General features: G+C 39.3%; 1 protein-coding gene across 26 annotated transcripts in view; it reads right to left on the minus strand.

Annotated features, from left to right (window-relative positions):
* Positions 1 to 271: 271 nt before the first annotated feature.
* EPB41L3 (erythrocyte membrane protein band 4.1 like 3) overlaps positions 272 to 24,286 on the minus strand; it is a 243,028-nt gene continuing 219,013 nt past the window's right edge. For 6 of the 26 annotated variants that reach the window (XM_033178269.1, XM_033178260.1, XM_033178257.1 and 3 more), the window contains exons 13-26: positions 19,225 to 19,278; positions 16,387 to 16,422; positions 16,115 to 16,180; positions 15,452 to 15,643; positions 9,249 to 9,323; positions 8,776 to 8,874; positions 6,923 to 7,657; positions 6,282 to 6,404; positions 5,310 to 5,678; positions 4,134 to 4,265; positions 3,542 to 3,640; positions 2,984 to 3,064; positions 2,594 to 2,710; positions 272 to 1,395 (exon numbers count right to left, since the gene is read on the minus strand). In XM_033178269.1, the coding sequence (XP_033034160.1) occupies positions 2,600 to 2,710; positions 2,984 to 3,064; positions 3,542 to 3,640; positions 4,134 to 4,265; positions 5,310 to 5,678; positions 6,282 to 6,404; positions 6,923 to 7,657; positions 8,776 to 8,874; positions 9,249 to 9,323; positions 15,452 to 15,643; positions 16,115 to 16,180; positions 16,387 to 16,422; positions 19,225 to 19,278 (2,172 nt within the window). In that variant the 3' untranslated portion in view covers positions 272 to 1,395; positions 2,594 to 2,599. The remainder of the gene's footprint in view (positions 1,396 to 2,593; positions 2,711 to 2,983; positions 3,065 to 3,541; positions 3,641 to 4,133; positions 4,266 to 5,309; positions 5,679 to 6,281; positions 6,405 to 6,922; positions 7,658 to 8,775; positions 8,875 to 9,248; positions 9,324 to 15,451; positions 15,644 to 16,114; positions 16,181 to 16,386; positions 16,423 to 19,224; positions 19,279 to 24,286) is intronic. The other 20 variants (XM_033178266.1, XM_033178258.1, XM_033178279.1 and 17 more) reach the window with 18 other exon arrangements.

Genomic DNA, 24,286 nt, shown 5'->3' on the forward strand with positions numbered 1-24,286 from the left:
TAAAACTTCAAGGATGCGATTCAATGATGTATCTTTTAAAGCCTTGTTAGGCAACCAAATATTTAAATATATGTATTTTGTTCCCATCTTCAGTCCCTCAAAGGGTACAGACACTGCACACTGTATATTCTGTGTGTGTGTGTTTTTTTTAAATCTTGTAAAGACAGGATATCTCTACAGTGCAGATGATAAGGCCTTTGATGTCATGCAAATGTTACTTCTGGACTGAACACATACAATACTGAAATTATTAAACATACAAACTTAGAGCTTTCAGTGCATTTGCCATTTTTATTTCGCTATGCAGAAACATACATTCACCATGGGCTGTGATGCAGGTGACCGTTTAATGGAGAATCTCTCTTTTTGAAGGCTGTTTATAACTAACACTAAATAGTTGTAATTACAGTGGAAATTCTGTACAGTTTAAGGCTTGGCTCTGAACTAGAATGTAAATATGGACCAGATTTGAAAATAAAACACTTTCTTTTCAAGTAAAAGAAGAAAAATTAATTAAAAAATACACGGAAAAAGAAACTAAGAAAACAAAGCCACAGGAAGCCCAGCAGGTTCTCCTGAAGTGAAATTTCATAATATTGTAAACTAACAAAAATACAGGTTTTTCTTCCCAAAATAATGACAATTTACATATTTAGGACTTGTTAGGGAACTCTGAAAAGCTCTCCGGATTGAACACAGACCAAAGCAAACAACAAGGAAGAAATCGCATTAATATGCTAAAATCAGTACTACCTTATAACAAATTAAATGAGATACACAAAGCAAGATTGGAAGCGTTAAATATTTCCAGAGGGTCAGAGAGTCATTAATGTTTATGGGTGAGAGGAATAAAACCAGATGAAACAAGTACAAGTTGTTTACTGAATAAACTTGGTTATTGGCACATCTAACCTGGGGAAAATCTGACACACCGGACGGACCTAGACAGCTTCTAGCATTTGAGGGTAATCTTCGCTAATTGTAAACAAAAGGTCTGTTACCTAAGAAATTGCCATTTTGTTTAGACTTTAATAATAATAAACTATGAAAGGCATGAATTGTGTATGTGTTACATGAGATCACGGTTTATATTGTTGGTTATGAACGTGCAGGTATAGCTGAAAACTGAGACATTTTGTGAAAATTAAAAATGCTGCTCTTTTGTAATTTTATCGTTGCTTCATGCATTATCAGTTTAGTGATGCTGAATCAGATTGCTGTATTATGGGAAGATCTCTCTGCCAGTGTCTTTAGTAATGGTCAAGGTCAATTCTTCTGGACTGAAATTTTCCATGGACAGATACAAGTCAGTTGGGTTAGAAGAGGGAACTCCATATAGGCTCTGGTTTTCTTAATGGTTTGCATGACTGCATTCATGTGCAAGCTAAGTTATTCCTGCAAAACAGAGATGGGATTAGTTACTCATTTGAAAACAGCTGAAAGATTTTCTCAGATCAAGGGCACAAAAAAAGTATCTTGGAGGCTAGAATGCTCATTTGGACAAGATGCCATGACATTCCAGCGTTAAGTCACTGCCAATTAGATGCTTTCTCTTAAGTCATTACAACAATGTCCACGTGGCTGAAGCTCATGGAAGAAAATTTTTCTTTTTTTTTTTTTTTGCTATCTTCCAAAATATATTATTCATTTGAGTAAAATGAGTGGTTTTGGTATTTCTCTTTTAAGAGATGCCACACATCAATTTGTTTCTTAAACCAATGTTAGAGAACTTACTGATACATTAAATCTCTTAAATGTTTTATCACATCACCAAGTTGTGCAAGTCGCTCGACTGCTGCATTCAGCATTCAAAGCCCGCTCAGAAACGCTGACGGCCCCATGAGATCTTGCATGGCAGGTTAGTATGCATGACAAGTATGTGTACACACAGATGATACAGTCTGCTCATGGCGCTGGCCAAGCAACCGCCGGAAAGGCATGTGTTTTCTAAAGGACCACGAGACTGCATTTTTGCTTCCTCCTGAGACAGTGCTACACTAGGGAGAAAAATCATCCCAAAGAATACAGGAAATGTAAGACATCCAAAAAGAAAGTGAATGCTCAGCTTTCAAATTAAAAAACAAAACCAAAGACCTAAGCATGAACAGGCTATAATCAAACATAGTTGAAGAGAAAGCTTACGATGGGATAATGTTGCCCTCGGAAGGAGAAAAGGGTATCTATTATTTCCCTAGTATTTGGAACACACAAATTGAGCCTCTCAGAGCAAAACTGCCTTAGTTCCAATTAGGCCACATGGCAAGTAAAATCAAATTTGACATTACAAATTTGCATAATGAAAGAGTGCAGGCCATGGAATAAAAGGGAACACCAGGAAGACCACACAAGCATAGACTCTGCTCTTCCTTTATCCTCCGACTGGCAGTGCATGCAAAACCTCCACAAGAATGGAAGCTCTAAATGTGAGACAAACCCGTAAACCAATTCTCCATCGTCTTGGTAACCAGCCCGACAAATGCCAGTGAGAGAACAGAGGAAAGGAGGGATCAGGTGAAGGATGAAAGGGAAGGGCCCCATGCCCCATGCCCCATGCCAGCCTAGGCAAGCCTAGAGAATCGGCGTCACCTCTTACCTCTGGTCAATCCTCTCCATCTTCTGGTGTGATCTCTGTCTCTTTATGGACCACTACTTTGGTCACTGACATGTCAGGGTGCTGCTCTTTGGCCTCTTTAATTGCCTGAGCCAGCGCCTATCCCCGGGAAATCACAGAAGGGCAGAAACAAAAAGGAGGTGGAACATGCATGATCAGTGGCGAGGTGGAGACTTACGAGCTAGATCTATATCCACAATTTACAAATGAGGTACAATGATTACAAAAGGAATCATAAATCATATATTGGAAAGTTAATTCGGAATTTTTTTCAGAATACATGCTGGACTAGAGGAATAGCATTGAGACTGTAGGGCCAACAGGTGTTTCTTTGTTTCTCTGCCAGGGTATTTACCGTCTCACACATACTACCTGGTCATGGTCAATGTCTGCATCCCCTGTGATAACTATTCGCTTCTCGATTCTTGTCTCTGAAATGCCCCCTTTCACAGTCTGGAAGACACAAAGAGAAGCTTTATGAATTTACTCACTGGGAGAAACCCCCATGGTTCAGTGGGGTGAAATGGCAGAAGATGCTGACAGAGCATTAAGTAACATCATTCATTCTCTGAGAATTGAAATTAGAGTTCTATGGCAGTTATGTAACATTTTTAATTCCAGAGGTGAGGACAGAGTGGAGGTCTTTGGGTCTGGATGGCCTGTGTTTCTGGAACACCTACCACACGCCAAGTGCCGGAGTAAGCATTAAGCTTAGGATATCAGAATGTATATTCCTAAAGGGGAACTCGACCATGAGGACAAGAGCATCAGAAATCTAGGGGTTGTAAAAGCTGCCCTTGCAGCTATCCCGGCATCCTGAGCGTCAAGTCACCTTGTGCTTGTGCAGCCCAACCTGTGAGGAGTTCTGAACAAGCACCTTCCTCCAGCTCACTCTCAAGGAATCCTCTTCTGGGTTCTCACTCCACTTACTTTGGTGATGTGCGTAGTGGTGGTGGTGCTGGTGGTTTCAGATGTGATCGTCTGTGCACTCATCAGCACGCCCGGTTCCAGATCTGTGCCTGGATCGACCTAAGGCAGCAGAGGAATAGACCCCTCATCCAGGTGCTCACACCTGCTCTTCAGAAGGTGGCTATGTTAGTTAAGGCATTACGACAATTTCACTATCTCCTATTATATAATCATTGTGCTCTTCAGAGTCTGAGAGCTGCTCCCAAGAATAAGAACTAAGGGCAACCAGAGAAAACTGTCATTAAAAAAACTAAGGTTTCAGAAACGTGACTGGTGGATGGGTGAGTGAATATTTGTCTTTCTCTGCAGCTAGGGAAACAGGTTTTTGAGCATTTTTCTACACTTCGAGACACATAAAGACTTGGTTAAGTCACCTGCTGCTCCCTGATCACTCATAAAATGACCATTACGGCATCACTTTTAATAGAGCTGGTCTGGTTGCCGGATCCTCTAAGTCTCATGAATTAAATATCGTGCAATTCTACGCAAACATACTAGGCCACAGAGGGGTGAAAGGAGGAGCCAGGGCTCTAGTCTTCACAGAACATCTAACCTGTGATGATTCATATGTGATGGTTTTGGTTTCGGTGTGAACTACTGGTACTTCCTTGGTAGAAATTTCTAGCTTTACTCCTCCTGGTGAAACACTGCCGAAACTGATGGCTTCCGTCTTCACCGTTGAGGACTGTGCCAAGGGAAGTAAGCAGAGTGGCTGTTATAGTTTGCATGAACACACTGTTTTCTTCCTTTTCCTCTTTGGTAGTTACAAGCACAGGTTAGTATGCAATAAATGTTTATGTGGAGAGTAAGCTGGGGAACAAGGCATACAACATGCACATGTCAAACAGTCTCCTAGACTCTTATAGCATTTTTATATGAAATGTTCTAAGTAAAGAAAAACATTTTAAAGCCAATAAGAAAAAAGTAAGTTCTCTGTTTAAAAACTTCTTAGAAAGAAAAAACTAACAATGAGACATTAACTCCTCCAAATACTTCAGGAATCTCAACAGAAGAGGATAAAGAATACAGTGCTGGCATTTAGGACCTGGGCAAGCATGGTTTTGGTGCTTCTGGAAAAGTGCACTGATCAGAAATGTATCACATTTTCTAATATCTTGGCCAACTTTGCATTTCCCAACTTTACTGCCAATTATAATAATTTCAGTGAGAGTAGAAACCATTTCCTGGAGATATATCATTATTATTATTATTATTATTTTTTGAGACAGAGTCTTGCTCTGTTGCCCAGGCTGGAGTGCAGTGGCCGGCTCTCAGCTCACTGCAAGCTCCGCCTCCCGGGTTCCCGCCATTCTCCTGCCTCAGCCTCCCAAGTAGCTGGGACTACAGGCGCCGCCACCTCGCCCAGCTAGTTTTTTGTATTTTTTAGCAGAGACGGGGTTTCACCGTGTTAGCCAGGATGCTCTTGATCTCCTGACCTCGTGATCCGCCCGTCTCGCCTCCCAAAGTGCTGGGATTACAGACTTGAGCCACCGCGCCCGGCCGAGATATATTATTAATAATTAAGAGATATGTCTGCACGTGACCCCAACGTTGGAAACCAGCATGGAGACTCCTAATAGGTATGAAAGAAGGAAATGAGAGGAGAAATGCACTATACATGGGAGAGGCAGAAAATTAAACTTAGCTCCACCTTTATGCTGATCTACATTTCCAGGCATCCTATCTCAGTTCTATTTTAGTGATAAAAGTAACATTAACTACTAGTTACCTCAAAATGAGGTTTTTGTTCCAAAGTTTCTGAAACATGGATGGCTGCACTCTGCTCCTCTTGTCGCTCACGGGAAGCAGCGGCTGTCTCCTCCTGTTCCAGGACAGCTTTAGCGACCTCCTCTCCTCCTTCCTCTTTAGACCCCTCCATCAAGGCAGAGCCTTCTTTCCCTTTAATGCCCGTGAATGCGGGCTGTGCTGCAGTATCCCCGCTGTCTCCCACTGAGTAAGAAGCATCCCCACTCGCGTGCACCACATGCCGCTCCTCCACCAACACGGTCTCCTGCACCACCTTCTCAGTGCTAAGCGGCAGGCGGTGCACGGTGGGCTCTGTCTCTATTCCGCTGGACTCCGTCTTGGTTTCCATTTTCTGCATGGGAAGAGATTGTGGCATCAGTGTGACCTTCCATCAACCACAGGTCAGAAAATAACCAAAGCCGCCACTCGCCAGGATGTCTAAAGCCAGCATCAAGTGCTTATAACCAGAAACACTGACAAAAAGTATCAATTAGCTTTCATTCCTCTCACTGGAATCTCTGATGCCTGCCCCTGCCCCTGCCCCTGCTGCATGCACTGGAACCTGTGCAGCGGCTTCACGTTATCCGCAAAACAAACAGAAGGCAGGATAAAGTGCAATTAACAAAACAAAAACCAAAGCATTGCAGCGCATTCGCGTTGGTTTTGGCTGCTTTCTTAGACTCAATTGGTGAGACATAATGCTTTTAGAAATTAAATGCCATTAAAATGTCTCAATATGATCGCCTTTTGAATATCTGAAGTACATTCTTGAGATGCAACTAAAGGTATGTGACAGATACGCCAAGCAGGCACAAAGGACAATAAAGTGAAGACACCTTTGAGACCATGAAGGCAAAAGCCAGTTGGATGCAACATACACACTCACGCCCAAAAAAGGGTAAGGAAAGGCACATGGGCACATTCAGAAATACCAAGGACGAAAACAAATGGCCACCTGAACCCAGCTTTGAGAAGTAGAAGTAACCCCTCCTATGAATTCTGTCGGTTTTCGCGCAGACTCTAATAAACTGAAGATTTCAGAGCCATCCATGAGCTTTTCCCCAGAAGACTGCTTAGTCTGAGTGAACAAAGAAAGGCAGAGTCAAGCACAAAAGAGAGACACAAACTCAGGCACATAAACATTCACAGCTTGTTAGACAAAATCGTAGGCAGAGGAGACAGGAAGGAGGAAGAATGAAGGAATCTCAGAGAGTTTGGAAACAGAAAAGAATGGGAAATAAAACAGAAAACTGGGGTGACCAGGTGCTCTTGTTTGGTAAAGCAGAGAGAGTTATTAGGATCAGGGTGGCGCCAATTTAAGCAGATAATTTTTTTTTTTCCCCTTCATTGCAAGCCACAGCAGCACTATCACATCTTGGGGACAGGGAGCTGGAAATAAAATGGAAAGTGTTTCAATGCTGACTTTGCACTGCGGTATTGATTTAACCATGAAAAAAATTACAAAGCTGGGTTGGCTGCTGTCAACATAAAGCCAGGCAGCAAGAGAAACGGAAAGGTTTGGGGTGGAAGGGGACTGCCTCAAAAACTGTCATGCTGGAATTGCAAACTGTGGCCCCAATGAGCGACACTGGTTACCACTACTCGGGAGGCGGACGACTCAGTAACGTAACGAGCAGTAGCAACGGTAAAGGCTGGTTCCTGGGAATATCTCCATTCGGACAGGCTCTTCCTTCGGGGACCAAAAAGGCCCACTTTTAAGACCTCACTCTCAGGCACTTGCTCTGTTTTGCTGAAGCGTCTGCCTTCCTGGCCAGGGAGGACAGCCACATCCTTCCCCTGCTGTGGAGCCTTTTTGAGGTCATCTTCTTCAGGACTCTGCAGGCGAGACTCAGCCTCCTTGATGGGCGCCAGAGATTCGGACAATTTCCGCTTTGTCGTCTGCACTTCGGGTCCTCTCTTGGATTTCTCATCAGCGAGGGCTTCCAGGACCTCATACTCTGCCAGGCCGGGAATGATCTTCACGGACTCTGACATTTCTTTCTCCATTTTCTGAAGTGCTTCCACAGTGGAGGGCTGCCCCACTTGCTCGCCCTCTTTAGCTTTCCCAGTCATAGTAACAATTCTCCCGGAGACAGTGTCATAGGATTTTCCTAGAGTGTATATTTTCTGTTTGCTGTCTTCTTTCAGTTGCATTTCTCGAGCCAAGTCTTCGAAGCTATGCACTTTAATAGTGCCAGATTTTAACATGTCGGCTGGGAGGTCACCAGTTCTACTGCTCACGGTCACCACCTTGTAAGTCACAATCTTTTTCGAATCACCATCAACTACCTCAGTTGGTATTCTGTCTACAATAACCCAATCCTCTGTGCCCTATATTTGAAATATAAAAGCTAAATTAGAAATTCTGATGGTATCTCATTTCTAAAATAAAAACCCTTTAAGAAAATCAGGGCAACTGCTACATGCAGGTCTGTGATGGAACTGTACAGTGCTCATGTTATTAGCTAATAATTATGGCTGCAATCTCTTCTCCTCTGAAATGATAAACTAGAAACTTCAGCTCAGAATACATTCGGTAGGTAGAGTTGCAACTTACTTAAACTGGAACATACTTTGCAGTACATTTTTTTAAGAACAGATTTGCTCTTATGATAAATTTTGGATCATTTTATATTTCAAGATTAAATAACATTATTGATGTTGTTCTATAAGTTACTTAGCTTTATGTGTGCCGGGATAAAAAGTTTTCCTCGTTAAATATAATCTATACTTCATATACTATTGTTCTTACAAAGAACTTCCCGACATTCTACAAATTTATGTAAGTATTTTCCATATTCGTAAATTGTATTTCCTTATATAGGGAATTGAATCCACGATAGCACTTATTATTCAATAAATATTGATTGTGACTGTGTTCAAGGCATTGTAATGAAATACTTCCCACAAAAGGGACACTATTAGAGTCTCTTGTAGTGATCTGTACATTGTTCAAGTCTTACTTTTTTTTTAAGAGATGGGGTCTCCCTATGTTGCCCAGGTCAGCCTCGAACCCTTGGGCTCAAGTGATCCTCCCATCTCAGCCTACCCAGGAGCTGGGACTACAGGCACATGCCATTGTGCCCGCTCCAATCTTATTTACAAGTGAAGTTCATTGTCTCAGGAGTTTCTCTCTCACTTTCTAAAGAAAAGTGTTAGTTCTAGTAAGGCAAAAGAAATGAAAGCTAAGAAATTTTTGTATTCAGGGAGGCAGAACACAATGTGACCAGGTAGGTTAATAGCTTCACAGATTACAGAGGGAAGAGATATCAAACCAGGAGCAGGTGAGTGCCTTGGTTTACGTCTTAAACTAGGATGCTTTCTAGAAACTTTTGTGTTTATTACAGCCTGAAAACTTAAATCTAGAAATACGTGTGCCTTTAAAAAAATCACTACAGGTTGATCTACATGTTATTGCTAGATTAAATGAAATGAATTGAAAGAATAACCTCTACGGTTGATGGGACAGTTTTCTGGAAAATTATTTGACGAGAAGTAACCACAGAGTCAGCAGAGTCTCCTTCCTGCATTCTCTTTATCACACTTGGCTAGTGGGGAAACCAATAAGAATTCAGAACTTTCACAATCAATCAACATCATCTAAATTAGCACCACTCTACAGGTAAAAACAGGCAAGAAAACAATATTTCAGCAAGATTATTATTCAAAAGTCAGTCAATGACAACATACAGAGAAAAATCAGCTTGGATTAGAAGCCATAAAAGAAATGATGCATAACTGCTAACTAAAATATTAAGAAAATTCAATTTTCCCTTCCCCAGAATCTAACTCCAAATTATGTACCTACCTTGGTTTTAAACAAGATAAATTTAAAAGGGAAAATAAAAACTAAAAACATTTTAATGACACTGAAGTCTGAAGACCAATTTCTTCTGGAAAATCCTTTATGTTTGGTTTTTACCTGAGACTCAAGGAATGGAGCGCTTCCTTGCTGCAAAAATATAACCTTTTCAGAAATCTCTGTTTCTTCTTTGGTCTGTTTGAATAAAGGGGGTTGGGTTGGAGAAGAGGAAGTAGACAGTTTCCAAAAAGGCAAGTTAGGAAGGGAGTTCTTTCATTGTATTCTATCTATTTATCATCTCATATCGTCTCATAATATTCATTCATTTTCTTCCTGAAGGAGTAAATTATTGTTTGTGCATTTGATCTGAAACTACCTCAAAATTTAGTTTTTTCCAAAGAGTTCAGATTTTCCAAAACTTTGGGGTTAACTTCGGGGTTTATACAACTCAAATGTTCTTCATTTCTACAAACACAGAACATACAAGAACAATATAAACGCATTTATTCTTGGCATTTAAACCATGTTTATGTTGGTATTAAAAAGTGGGTATTAAAAATAAATCATTAAGAAATTTGTAAAAAATTTAAGTTAGGAATTAAGCCTGACTTCTATTTCTGACAAGCATCTTACTGTATTCCCTATTTAGGTGCTGCGTGTTACAGAGTAGTGAAATGTACACAATGTCACTGCATTAGCCGCTAATTTAAATAAACCCAGTTATACTTAGATGGATTGATTTATTGTCCCACAAGTAAACACAAAATACTCAATGGCTTTATTTGAACTTTTATAACATGGTTAATAATTTTTTAAGTCAATTTCAAAATATCTTGCTGGAAAATTAAGTATATCAATTCATACTTTAACATAAAAAATTAAGAAATATTAAATATTTCATATTAGGAATTAGGTTTTTGCTTTTTAACTACTTTTTGTTTTTTTTCCTCTAGTATTAAATAGGCACAATTCAGGTGGCAATACACTAGCTACCACGCCTAAGTTGAACCAAGTGTTCAACTTCACAGAGCGAGGACAGAAAGGATATTTTGGAAGATTAACTTAAAAGTAACAATGGAAAGTTCAAAGTTTCTAGACGAATGAAACTTTTAAAATACATCTTATCATTACAAACAATGTAATTTTATGAGAGCTACTTAAAATTTCTTTTTGTCTAAAAATCTACCAGTACTACATTTAATCATTTGTTTGCAAGAGATTGTAGGGGAACATCGGAATATTCTGCAGGACCTACTGACAGATTTTGATAGTATCATTTTCAAATGACTCTTTCTAATGAGAAACAAGTAAGTCATTTTCAGAGGAGGAAAACAAAAACAAAAGGAAAAACAAAAAAGTCTCTGTCTCGCTGCATTTTGGAGGACGGTATTGGAAAAGATAAAATGTACCATGTGGAATCATTAAATGTGGATTTTGTTTCTCTTCCTTTTTTGTTTTCTTTCTTTTCTTTTCTTTTTTTTTTTTTTTTTTTTTTTTTTTTTTTTTTTTTTTGCTTTTAATCATAGCCTCTTTTGCAAACAGAAATGAGAAACAGCAAGGAAAGGTCAAAATTATAGGTAGTTTTCAGAATAACAGTGCTAGGTCTCTAATTATAATCACTGAGCTAAATATTATTACTAAGATAAAAGCTTCACAAAACCCCCAGCAAAACAGTGGTTTTCAGCATATCCTGGTGTCTGAAACCAACTAATTTAAAAAATGCCTGTCTTACAACTGAAAATATTAACAGTGTCTACATTCCAAACTCTGTATGTCCAATAACATAAACAGGTAACATAGGGAGTAGATTTTAAAATGTAATTCTATATATGGTCAACCTCCCAATATAGTTAGTTTAGTTAATAGAGAAGTAAAGAAGTAATGATAAAGAAAAGGTGATCTAAAAATTCACTTTTATTAGGGGTTAGGATATAGTCAGATATATAGCCCAACCATTTCATTTAGTTACTTAAACATTATAAGTTATTAATCTTAATATCATAATTGGAAAACAAGGCCCTATACTGGCACATAAAATTCATAACAGTGTCATTTCCTGTTGGGTGATTAAAGGTTTCTACAAATAAATTTTAGGGAATGGGCAAATTTGCAAATACACAATTTGCAAATCATGGGAACTGACTATAGTAATCGTCTTGCTTAAGGAATTACTGTCCAGTGAACACACCTGTAAAACTAGCACTCACATAAAAGAGAGGACAATATTGGCGCAGCATACATACCAGTAGGTACTGCTTTTTTATTGTGGTTTGGTAACTTCTGGTATTCAAGTAACCACTAAGGAATATAACTCTAACATGGACAAGGCTTAGATGAATCCTGAAAGCCTGTCATGGGAAGGGTTTGTGGACAGAGGCTGTACCTGGGCACGCTGCACACATCACATGCCTACCCTTCCTATGTTTGGTGGGACCTGTGTGTGAGTTTATTTGCCTATTTTCTAAAGCAAATGAGAATTAGATATTATTTGCTGCTTTGGGGCATCTTTGCTACTTGTCTGCTATTAACTCAAATATCTGAAACTTGAAACAATCGGCAATCAAATTTCCATTTTATATAGGAAACAAACATAAAATTCTCAGAACATAATCATCATTATTAGCTTGCTGTACATAATTCTAACTAAAATTTTCTTTGAATTGTTCATAAATTGGTAGCATTTTATAGAAATAATTATTATAACAATTCAACTACTATAGATACAACGAAAAAAAGAAAAAAGATGGTCACATTAAAACTCAAAAGATCTTTAGGTTTTTTTCTTCAAAATACCATTTTGTCACTGAGACAAAAGAAAAAACAAAAACAAAAACACAACAAACTAAGCTTTGGGACGTCGTAAGTTTGGAGTCACCAAATCTAAGTTTCTTTCTGATTCTGACACAAAATAACCACTACTTTATTAGAGATGTCAATTTTTAAAATTAAGTTAAATATTTCCATTTAGAAGTAACTGGATTTCTTTCTAAACTGGTTGATCACTGTTTAATTGAAGTGGGCTTTATTACAAAATAGAGCAATATCAAATTAGTAACTTACCTTAAAAAATATCCCCTCCAAAATAAAAATCTTTTGGTTATATATTTATAAACCAGTACGTTTTCTACGTGCATAACACACAAAGGATTAAAAAAAGGATAAAATATCTTTTGTGCTTTTCACACACAAAAATAACAGAAACTATGGTTTTAATATAGAAATTGGCAATAATTTAGAGCAAAAGAACTTTCTGGTTTGTTCTGAAGGCTATCTACAGGGCCTTCGAACTCGGTATCATCGATGACTATGAGGTCCTGGAGAAGAGTAGAAGAGAGGACAGGTCACTCTGCCCGGCCCTGCTGTCATAGGGAGCACAGCACCCTGACACCTAAAGAGATCCCTTTTCCCCTGGGACTTGAAGCTCCTTTGAGATACTTTTCAGGGCTCCTTTGATAAATGCGGTTAATCAGCCCTGCTTCTAACGAGTTCTTTATATCTAGTCAAGCTTTTTCTGCTATGTCTCCATTCACAGTGTGACAGAGCACTGAGGGACTGCAAAACAACCCTGCGGACACTGAAGGCAGTGAGGACACCAGCCTTTGCTCTTCTCCAGTTTAAATAACCAAACTACTTTGCCATTCTGCAGAGGGCATGTTTTTCTTCCTTAATGATGTTGAAAAAATCCTTTTTGGCCTTCTCCAGTTTTTCTGCACTAACACAGAAAAAGCATTAATATCCAGGGAAAGTTCAATATATTCAAAACACTCCTTAAATTATTAACATCCTTGGGCTTACCAAATGTTAATTCTCTCACGTTTAGGGTTTTACCGATGTAAAAAAATTATCTTACTAGTCTAATGGCCTAGACTTATGAAGTTCCCTTGTTTATTAGCATCACCCTTTAAATTCTCTAAGTTGTTCTCTAAACTTTCATTCAAAGTGGCCATTACTTAGCTTTTAGCTTTGCTTTGTTTTGTTTTGTTTGGGGTGGCTAGTTTGTGTTTTTGTAATTTTATCCAGTATCTGATATCTTTAGAGCCAGGAAATTATTTCCAAAAGATAGTAGAAATAGGGTAAGCCAAACTTAACCAATTATAATAAAATTTATGAGAGCATAACTTAATCTTGTAAGGACTATTATTTAAATCAATCTGAATGTGAAATTTGTCTCTTGAAACGCAGCAGTTTGAATGGAACTGAAGTTTAATGGTACAATAATATATTGGTAATTGTACTTTTCATTTATTCTGCATAAAATGGTCCCTTTTAAGTAATTCAAATGGATATAGACCTATTTTTTATTAGCTAGGTTTGGGATTGTCATGAACATAGTGAGAGTGAGTTCTTGATTACTTTTGATAAACAGCTTTAAAAGGTTTAGAACATGATCAACAATAAGTGTAATTGAATTCTTATTTTTACTGCAAGGACTTAAGCACTGCATATAGAACACTGTTTAAAGAATTTTTCTCTCACCAAAGCCTAAGTTTTAATGTTCTACTCTGTGTCCGTTTCCTGAACAAATATTTCCCGATAAAGTGGTCTTACAGAAAAGGAGGTTAACCAACACAATGCTAAAAAAGATGCAGTTTTCAAAAACTACTTTTTTTGAAACAGAGATAAAGCAACATGGTGTCTAAGAGTAGACAGTCAAATTAGCACTACAGTAATTTTTGGTTCCCACACAATGGGAGCCCTGAAGTAATACCAGCTGAATCCTCAGAGTCTTTGGTTGTACATTTAAAAAGAGCTTCGGCCAGGCGCGGTGGCTCAAGCCTGTAATCCCAGCACTTTGGGAGGCCGAGATGGGCGGATCACGAGGTCAGGAGATCGACACCATCCTGGCTAACATGGTGAAACCCCGTCTCTACTAAAAAAAATACAAAAAACTAGCCGGGCGAGGTGGCGGGCGCCTGTAGTCCCAGCTACTCGGGAGGCTGAGGCGGGAGAATGGCGTAAACCCGGGAGGCGGAGCTTGCAGTGAGCTGAGATCCGGCCACTGCACTCCAGCCTGGGCGACAGAGCGAGACTCCGTCTCAAAAAAAATAAATAAATAAATAAAAATAAAAAAAAAAATAAAAAGAGCTTCCTTGGGAGGCTGAGGTGGCAGATCATTTGAGGTCAGGAGTTTGAGATCAGCCTGACCAACATGTTGAAATCCCACCTCTATTAAAAATACAAAAAAATTAGCCAGGCATGGTGGTGCATGCCTGTAGTCCCAGCTACCCCGGAGGCTGAGGCAGGAGAATCACTTAAAACCAGGGGGCGGAGGTCACGCCACTGCACTTCAGCATGGGCGACAGAGTGAAACTCCATCTCAAGAACAAACAAACAAACAAACAAACACAAAAAAACTCTGTCTCAAAAAAAAATCTCTTTAAAAGTACAGCCAAAGTGTGTGAAATAACCTGACTTAAAAAAAAAATTCTGGCCACTACTTTCCCCATAAAACATCTACTAGAAACTGATTATAAATTTGGCCAGGTGCGATGGCTCATGCCTGTAATCCCAGCACTTTGGGAGGCCAAGATGGGTGGATCACTTAAGGCCTGGAGTTTGGTGCCAGCCTGGCCAACATGGCGAAACCCCGTCTCTATTAAAAATACAAAAATTAGCCAGGTGTGGTGAAGGGCAGCTGTAGTCCCAGCTACTTGGGAGGCCAAGGCAGGAGAATCACGTGAACCTGGGAGGTGGAGGCTACAGCGAGACAAGATCACCCCACTGCACTCACGCCTGGGTGACAGAGCAAGACACCATCTCGAAAACAAAAAACAAAAAACTTAATATAAATCAATTAAAATAATTATAAATAAAAATCAAACAAAACTCTTATTATATCAATAAAAGCCTGGTATAATATCTCAGAGTAAAATTGTCCTGAAATGCTGTCAACTTCAGGGTACCACTCAGTCAAACAATCTCAATGGGCCTCATCTTAGAACTGATGAGAGTAAGTATTCAGAGTGTTTGTCAATGCAAAAGTAGAAAGCATATGCGGAAAAAGTGTCAATCATGAAGAGAATACCCCGATTTCTCTCAGTTATAAAATCTAGGTTTATAGTCTGAATCAGCTGATTTTTCCCGATAGTCTCTCTGTGGCTTCCTGCCCTAAGAACCATCTGATGCTATTACTCACTCCTCAGCCACTTTAATCATTTTACTTTGCAGTTTTCTTTTGGAGCATTGAGCATCTCAGCTCAGGTTAAACATAGGTAGGAAAAGAGATTTTCTACCCAGAAGCTTGTCAAATGCAATTCCACACCCTGTAGAGAAGGAAGGCAGGTAAACAGAATGTGAATCTGACCACAAGCCTGACTACTGACCTCTTCAGGGACAAGCGGTTCGATCATGGGGGCATCCTCCTGCCTGGCAGCCAGTCGCACGGGGGAGGTGGAAAGCCTCTTCTCCCATTCATTCGTTATGGCAGTGTCTGTTGAGGTTTCTAAGAAGGTTCTTTTTAGCTCGCTAATGTTGGTTTGATGTTTCATCAGGTCATCTTGAGTTTTTTCTAGCTCCTATATTCAGAACACAAAGTATCCAACAGTCAACGTTTCACATGTGCGTTCCTTTCAGCTCTTTTGTTTGCTTTTAAAGTAATGTCAATCTTATTAGTAGTCAAAATAAAACAAAATTTTGATCAAGACTCATGGCACTACCACAAACACTCTGGTGAAAATGTGATTTTCCCATGGAAAGGAAACAGAAAAAAAAAAAATCTAGTTCACACAAACATGAATACCAAAAGAATTTTAGAAAGTAAACTATAAAGAGTACCATTCACATGTATCCTGAGAGAATTAAAATAAATATACACACAGGAAAAGGGATCTACATCTAGGAGAGAATAAGGAATCAGAAGCTGAGAAGTCATCCCCACTTATTAACAGATGAGCACACAGTTCATGCATCACAGTACAAGCCCAGAGGTTTTACACTAAAAGAAAAACAACACACACAAACATGCACTGGTATATACCAATACCAACCTCTAACATAAGATTACTATGTTTGACATACACATTTTCACCCTTTATTCGTTTAATCAGACTATTCTGAAAAAAGTGGAGAAGAAAGGTAAAAGTAAGGGACACAGTCGTCAAGGGAACAAATGCCAACCTACACACTGCACCAACAACATGGTAACCAGCTACAGAGCATGCTGAAAGATCTGAATGCTGTAGACAAACAATGACTTATCACACACTGTTTTTTTTTTTTTTTTTTTTTTATTGTTGTTGTTTTGTTTTTAATGTTCTACCTGTGCCTTGAGCTCTGCATCTTCCTCCTGGTCCGACTGCCAGCATCAAGAAAGAGTGGGAGATAAAGTCTTACATGCAATTTACTCTAAGATTGAAGAACTATGGTCTACATAGACTTGCTAAGTGTGGGCACTCGCATGCTCTTGCATATGGATGCCACTTTTTTCTTATACACAAACCACAACATTCTCACACATAATTAGGAAGCTTAATAAGAATATAGGAACATAGGAGTGAAAGAGTTTTTGCCGGGTGGGTCTTTGGCATTTTGACCAGCAGACACACGTGGTTGAGAGGGTGACAGCAAGGGTGTGGCAGGTTTTTCTTGAGGAACATTAGAAATAGTTCAGGAAGCGAGGGGAGCCAGATTAAAATTAAAATTTGTAAGAATAGCTATGATGACACAATAATGAGAGCTCAAGTGTAGTGTATGAATCCCACCCTATGAGGTTAGTGATTATGATTTCCAATTGGTAGACCAGAGAACCCATGCTCAAAGAATATGAAGAATTTTGCATGGACGTTCCCACAATTTAAAATTTCTTGAGACCTTGATTTTTTTTTTTTTTTTTGTCTTTTGTTTTTTGACAGAGTCTCGCTTTGTTGCCCAGGCTGGAGTGCAATGGCACGATCTCGGCTTGCTGCAACCCCCACCTCCTGGGTTCAAGCAATTCTCCTGCCTCAGCCTCCCGGGTAGCTGGGATTACAGGCGCCCGCCACTACTCCTGGCTAATTTTTTGTATGTTTAGTAGAGACGGGGTTTCACCATGTTCACCAGGCTAGTCTGGAACTCCTAACCTCAAGTGATCCCAAAGTTCTGGGATTACAGGTGTGAGCCACCACGCCTGGCCAATTTTCTTGAATGTATATAGTTCAGAACAAACTTGGGAGGGGAGAAAACAAATACGGGGCAAGTAAGAAAGTTTTTTTTTAAAAAAGAGAAATCAACTACTATCAACAACAGCATGATTTCTTTTACAGGTTTTAGATGGGACCATTTTTGAGATCTGAAAAAATACAGTTATCCCAAAGCCACCTCATTCTCCTGGTTTTTCCAATTTCAAGGAGCGGTCTAATCCCTGGACTGCTGTCTGAGTATCAGTAATTAGTAAGCAGGTCAAGCCACATCTGCATGCAGCGGCAAAGCTGTGTCTCTCACTATGGCTCTTGGACTCAGGACTGGGTATTGTGCCCTTGTGCTAGGAGAGGAGACCCAGAATGAAATTCGAGGTGAGAAAAGGATCACACCAAGTCAGGAGCCTTAAGAAAATCATTTAGTCTACCTAGGTCTCCCTCTTCTTATTTGCCAATGGGGACAAGACTGCTTACTCTTCATATTCTACACTGACCACTGTTGTGTTGGCCACCTATAGACGGGGAAGAGTTTCATCAGTATCGCGGGGCAAACAGGAAATTGAAACACAGTGCTAATGTGCTGGAGACACGTCCATTCTTCAGTGCATGGGGGTTCACAGCTCTTCATTTTATTTTCAAACTTCATAATCTACCTATGTTACAGGTATTCCCTTGCATGCTTTAAATGTTATATAACAAATTTTAAAACTACTGTAGAAGTTTAAGGTATTATTATTAACATATTTTTCCTTTTAGCGCACTTTAAGATTCCAATGAAATTTACTGGATGTACTACCCTGTGGCTACATGTAACTAACTCTTACAAAATCAAGGTGTAGCTTTGTGATAGTTGGCAAAGAAAATTACCAACTCGTAGTAGATTTATATACGATTGCTTAAAAGAATCTGCATAATAGTTTTAACAATATCATCTTTAACGTTAAATTATGATTTTCAAGTTTTGGATTGAACTCTGGCATTTTTAAAGAAAGAAACCTAATAAAATGCCATCATGAAAGATTTTTTTCTGAAGATAGTTTCAATTAAGTGATATACAGATACCACTTACAACATTTTTAGTTTTTTTCTAAATATTCAACTAGAAAACATTATTATAATAGGATGATGCAAAAAATAACATAAAAGCAACCTAAAATAAACATTATTACAAAGTAAAAACTAAATTCTGCTAGTAAAAAGTAGCCAAATTAACATCGATAAACGTCTTCACTTCCATTAGTACCCAGACATTATTTTTAAAGATATTTTAACTACTTAACGGTAGAGAAGATTTGAAAAACAATATAAGCCACACACACACAGACACACACACATTTAATGTACCCTAAAGAAAAAAGGAGAAATAACAGTATATCTTCTATCACTGTTTAATGTGATTACATTTTTCAAAAATAAAGTACTAACAATAATTTGAAAATTCATTTCTTATGAGTGACCGAGGCTATGGCCAAAGGCTACAAAAATGAGTAAGGTAAGTCTTATTTTATCAAGAATTATTTCACCATTGGGGAATTAAAAATATATCTGCACCAAGCCAAAATACTAGTTAATTGTGACCTTCCTCCCATTCATTCTATCATACATCTATAGCCTCTCATTTGAGATAGAACTTTTTCTTAAAAAAAAATGTATTATCAGTCTAGGCAAGTAGTTCTCAAAATACATCCTAAGATATGCAGAGTCAATATCTCCTGGGAACTTGTTAGAAATATAAATTCTCAAGTCCACCCCCAGCCCTTCTGAATGAGAAACATGAGGCTGGAATCCTCCAGGTAATTGTGATGTAGGCCAGAGTTTAAGAACCACTGGTCTAGATGACAAAATACATATGTAACTCCTACTGTTAAAGTTAGAACTGATTTTCATTACAACAGCTCATATGTGGAGTTCTTAAATGCAGAGCCACACCACAGGGCGATTTCGGTACGCCACTACCAGCCACTCTCAGCCACGATACCAACCTCAGTGGCGGTGGTCTCCCCATCGGCTGCAGTGTCTGTGCGCTCACTGTCGGTCTGTTGACCACAGAAGTGATCAGGTTCCAGGAGGAAGGCAGGAACAGAAAGTAAACCATCTGGTCAAACATGGTCTGGCACAGGTCGGACAGATCATTTTCTTTCTCTGTGATTTCTCTGTGTCACACTACCTTCCCACAAGAACACAAGGTCAAGCAAAGCAACAGAAGGGCCAGGGCTAGGTCTCATCAACAGAGCCAACTCATAGGAAGACCTGAGGCGCACTCAGCTGCAGGAGCTGGGGAGCCACACGGACCTGTCCGGTTCTATGTCTCAGGGAAACCAATTTGTCATCCCCACACCCCTCCTCCAACTTTTAACTAAAAACCTCAAGTAAGATCTCCTTAAAATGTTTAATGCAAATAAAATTGATGTTTATATATATTTTATTCTAGTAATATTTCGTATCTGAAAGGTAAATGAAAATGTCAATTTACAGAAAAAGCTACTGTAACAGTCACTGGACTTTCAGCCCCTCATTTATACCATTATGACAATTTATATCCATCTAAGGCCATCAGGCTGTCCGCATTACCTGTCAGTTCTAAAAGGCACAATGCCAGTGACTCACAGGTATATATTTTTTATGGGGAAAAAATAACTCAATTTTCAAGTAGCGTTGCTAACTCGATATTTTTTAAGACTGTATGTTATTTTGCCCCACCCTCCAATATAAAGAAGTATATTGAAGTATGTATTTAAACATCTTGCTCCAAAAATACCATTCAAATGAAGCAAATCATAAGAAGAATTGTTGAAACAATAGACAGAGAGAGAGAAAGAGAGAAACATCTACTTGGAAACAAATAAAACAAAGCACAGCATTTGACAGAGCCTAGGTTTTAAGGAGAATGAGAACAGTAATTTCAGGACTGGTTTTTAATCTGTTCCACAGGGGTTTATGACGTACAAGCTGTTTTCTCTTGAGTAGAGTAGAGCCATGGACATCTAAATGTCCGAATATTAACTGACTTTCCCTCCACAGATATCAACTAATCATTAATAAAGTTTCCTTCATCAAATATTTGTGATTAATATTTTGAAAACAAAAATCAAAATGGGAGGGGAGTCTATGATGCTGCATCTGGTTCTTAAAATAACCTCCCACTGCAAAGAACAAGAAATGTCAAGAAGGAACAACTGGGACAGTGTTGTTTCCACTGACAAAACTAAACTCTGGCTAGGCTGATTTCTTGGCACTAGCTGCATGTTTCATGTTGCATACTCCTAAAAGAAAGGGAGGCTGAACACACGCTCAGCACACGTACCTCGGGACACCATTCTGGCACCTTTGCTACCAAGTCTAAGTGGAAAATAATTTTCCAGAGGTTGGTAAGGAAAGCACGTTGACATATTTTTGTGACCTGACCAGCTTGGTTAACAATTGGGGGCAGGAGGTGGCTGTTAAGTTTCTTATAAGGGTGATTGTTGCTATGGGATTAGTATGGCTGTACTGAGTGACAGCCCTGGGAAAGGCCAGTTTGAATTAGTAAGAGAGACCAGTTATTTGTTTAGGGGTACAGAATAACTCAAAGATCTTAGGCTTTCAAGAATAAATAAGAATGACTTGCACTTAGTGTTTTATTTTTTTAGACAGGGTCTCACTCTGTCACCCAAGCTGGAGTGCAGTAGTGCAATCTTGGCTCACTGCAACCTCTGCCTCCTGGGTTCAAGCAATTCTCGTGCCTCAGCCTCCCTAGTAGCTGTGACTATAGGTGCCTGCCACTATGCCTGGCTAATTTTTGTACTTGTAGTGGAGACAGTGTTTCGCCATGTTGGCCAGGCTGGTCTCAAACTCCTGACCTCAAGTGATCCGCCTGCCTCGGCCTCCCAAAGTGTTGGGATTACAGGGGTAAGCCACTGCACGCCCAGCTGGAATGACTTGCATTTAGTGTTCTAATTAGTTGTGTCAAACACATAAAACTCTTGAAAGTGTTTCTCCTCCAGTCTAGCTTATTTCCCTTATGGTTTTAAAATTTACTTCAGTAACTTGCAAGCATTTTAGCATCGGGGGCAGTGGTCGTTAAGAGGGAAAGGTTTAATGTCAGATGAACATGAGCTCAAATCCTTTCTGTTCAAACCTGTGGCACATGGGGTACTTTTTATATTTTAGTCCCAGTTTCCTTTCCATAAAATGGGGAAAATAACAGCCCTAACTGTATTGGACAATGGATACTAAACACTGTATATAATGCCTGACACAGAGCTAAAAAAAAAATGCCTATAATAATTATATTATATAGTTATTCCTATTTTTCTTAGCCATATACAAAGAGCATAGTCCATATATAAAATTTCTTGAATTCCTACTTAGCATCTAGTCAGTCCATAGTATAGTGCCTGATCAATAGTAAATAAATGAATAAGGCTGAATAAAGCAGTTTTTATATCAACTGGTATTTCTATAATGTACGATGCCTACATAAAACTGCAAATGTAGAGCATATCATAAACTATCATATTATACTATGTTTATATAATTTAAAATGTTATAAATCAGTTAATCAATTTTTCTTCCTCTTGATTTGAACTCATCTCTATTTTTCTTTGTATTATCAAAAAATTACTCAGAAATACACATGTAACAGCATTTTATGGTTTGGGGAGGTACGTTCATCTCATGTTTCTTGATAGGATATTTTGATATCCTGCCCCTTCTTATTTGACCATTCTGAAAGTACAAAAGAAAAATCATGACTGGTCAACAGCTTTATAATGTGAAAGGATGAAGCCTTTTTATACTGGATTTCACTCTTGAGAAAGGCTGGAAATAAGCCACTATAACATGTTAAAAATGTAAGCAATGATGATACAATATTTAAAAAGAATTAATTGCTAGTGACTTGGCAAAATGAAAGTGACAAGGCTGAATTGTATGTTAAGAAGTCACCCAGTGTAGCTGCCACAGTGCTTGAGGCCTAGAGATGAAATCAGGCCATGTAAGCAAATGGCAATTTAAATAAAACAATCCAGGATGACCTCAATGTGAGTTCTCTAGCTCAGCCTGAACTAGAATGCACAGCTCTTAACACTTCAAGAGACAACACTGAACAGATGGCTAGTTACAGAGTCTGATGGCAGGAGAGCTATCATATGGGCTGACTAGGGCTGTGGAGAAGGGTGATGAAGACTCCAGTGGTCAGTGCTAATTCATGGTTTCGGAGGTTTGCGATAACAAGGACAGTTATGACCGGGAAGCTCCAATCACATGGTTCACTAGCTTGTAACAAGTAACTGCTGTGATTTGTTTTGCCAATGTAATGCAGACATGCCCAAGTTTAACATTAATTCTCATGCACTGATTACAACAAGATGTATACCCTGGATTAGGCACAAGATCTGTGTGGTTTGCTATACAAAAGTTCAAACATTTATTTTGAATTTAGAAAAGCATAAAACAGCAATCTTTTTTGCCTTATGTTAGCTTGATGACTAACTCCACTGTTAGAGGAAAAATATATCTCCACGTTAGAAATCAGCTAATAAATAATAAAATTGTCTTTGTAGACAATATTGTGTTCTTAACTGTAATATGTTCTAGTCCAACACTATTTGATAATATTACCAATATGAGAAATAGTGATATTAAAGCCTAGGATCTCAAGTAGTTCTCAAAATATTTTCCATGTGTAAAAAGTTATTTATATATCAGTTGGAGCAAATCGTTATATATAACTCAAGAACCTTGAAAATGTTTTCTTATGCAAAGTCTATTAAAAGTGTAGAGTTTTACTTAAAACACCTGTGAGACCATTCACATTTTTTTTTTCTTCCGCTGCAAAGAAATGGTCATAATTCCACTAACTAGAGATACTCGCACACCCTCAACATATAATACTACATACTTACAGGTGCAGCTCAAATTATGACTTTCTAGCTGAGCACAGAATCAGACTTTCTTTCCTTTTTTAGCATTGCCTTGACTTTGTGACTTTTGAAAAAAATGCTAAGAGTATTTTCCTTTTCTCCTATCACAACAGCTCTTGTTCTGTGGGAACAGGAGGGCTGCAGGGAGCCTGGGGAGAGGTGTGGGCAGGGGCGTGCATCAGAGCAACCAGGGCTTCTGGTGGCAGCTTCTATTATTCTTCCCCGCACTCTGTTTGAAGCCTGGAGAAAGAGAAACTGCTGGGCTGTTCACAGGGCTGTGGGGTGGTGGGAAAGGAGAGCAATTAACAGGAAAAACTACTGGCTACCATGCCAGCTGCCGACTGCTCGAGTGGGGGACAGGAGCTTGCCCTGCAGCAGCATGCCTTCAAGGATGGAGGCTGATAGTTCAGGGTCTTTCTCCCACTATGTCCATGTCCGGTGGGCAGCCACAGAGGCCCAGCCTTACCACACTGTGAAAATGGGGGGATTTTGAGGCTCATACTGCAGTTGAAAGAATCGCTGTCACATTATCTGCATTGGCACTGCTAGCGCTGGTGAAATTTCAGCCTGTCTTTGCATTGTTTGAAAACTTCAATTTAGTCCTTTTCTGATTGTGTGTGAACACTGCTGCACTGCATGCCGTTGCTTCTGGGCCTGTTTCTGCCCTTCCAATGGCTGATGTCATGTGGGTGCTTTCAACTGCTCTGACACAACACAATGCGGGATCTGACTGACAGACCTCTCTGTGAGTAACAATGACTGTCCGGTAATGATGAGAGGGCGGTGGGGACATTTCAGGATCTTCAGGGAGGAGATACCTTTGCAATTTTAGAAAGCTATCCAATGTGACAATGACACATCCCCTCTGGAGATGCACTCTTCCACCTCTCCTTGACTATCATTTAAGTTGAAACAACTCATCATCGGTCTTATATGTGATTTACCTTATTAAACAGTAATGGATCAGAACTTTCAGCTTCGCCCTGATCTTTTACATGGCTAATGGGTTACATAAAATTGACTTCTGGCTGAGTCTTTCATCCCACGTAGAACTCAGTGGGTAGCAGAACGATTCCGGGTTGGGCTCAGACTGCTACATCCACATGGTGTTGTGCCTAACCCTGGGGCCCAGGTTGGACTC

This window comes from Trachypithecus francoisi, unplaced genomic scaffold, assembly GCF_009764315.1.
Source record: "Trachypithecus francoisi isolate TF-2019V2 unplaced genomic scaffold, Tfra_2.0 Lachesis_group19, whole genome shotgun sequence".
Classification (NCBI taxonomy): Eukaryota; Metazoa; Chordata; class Mammalia; order Primates; family Cercopithecidae; genus Trachypithecus; species Trachypithecus francoisi.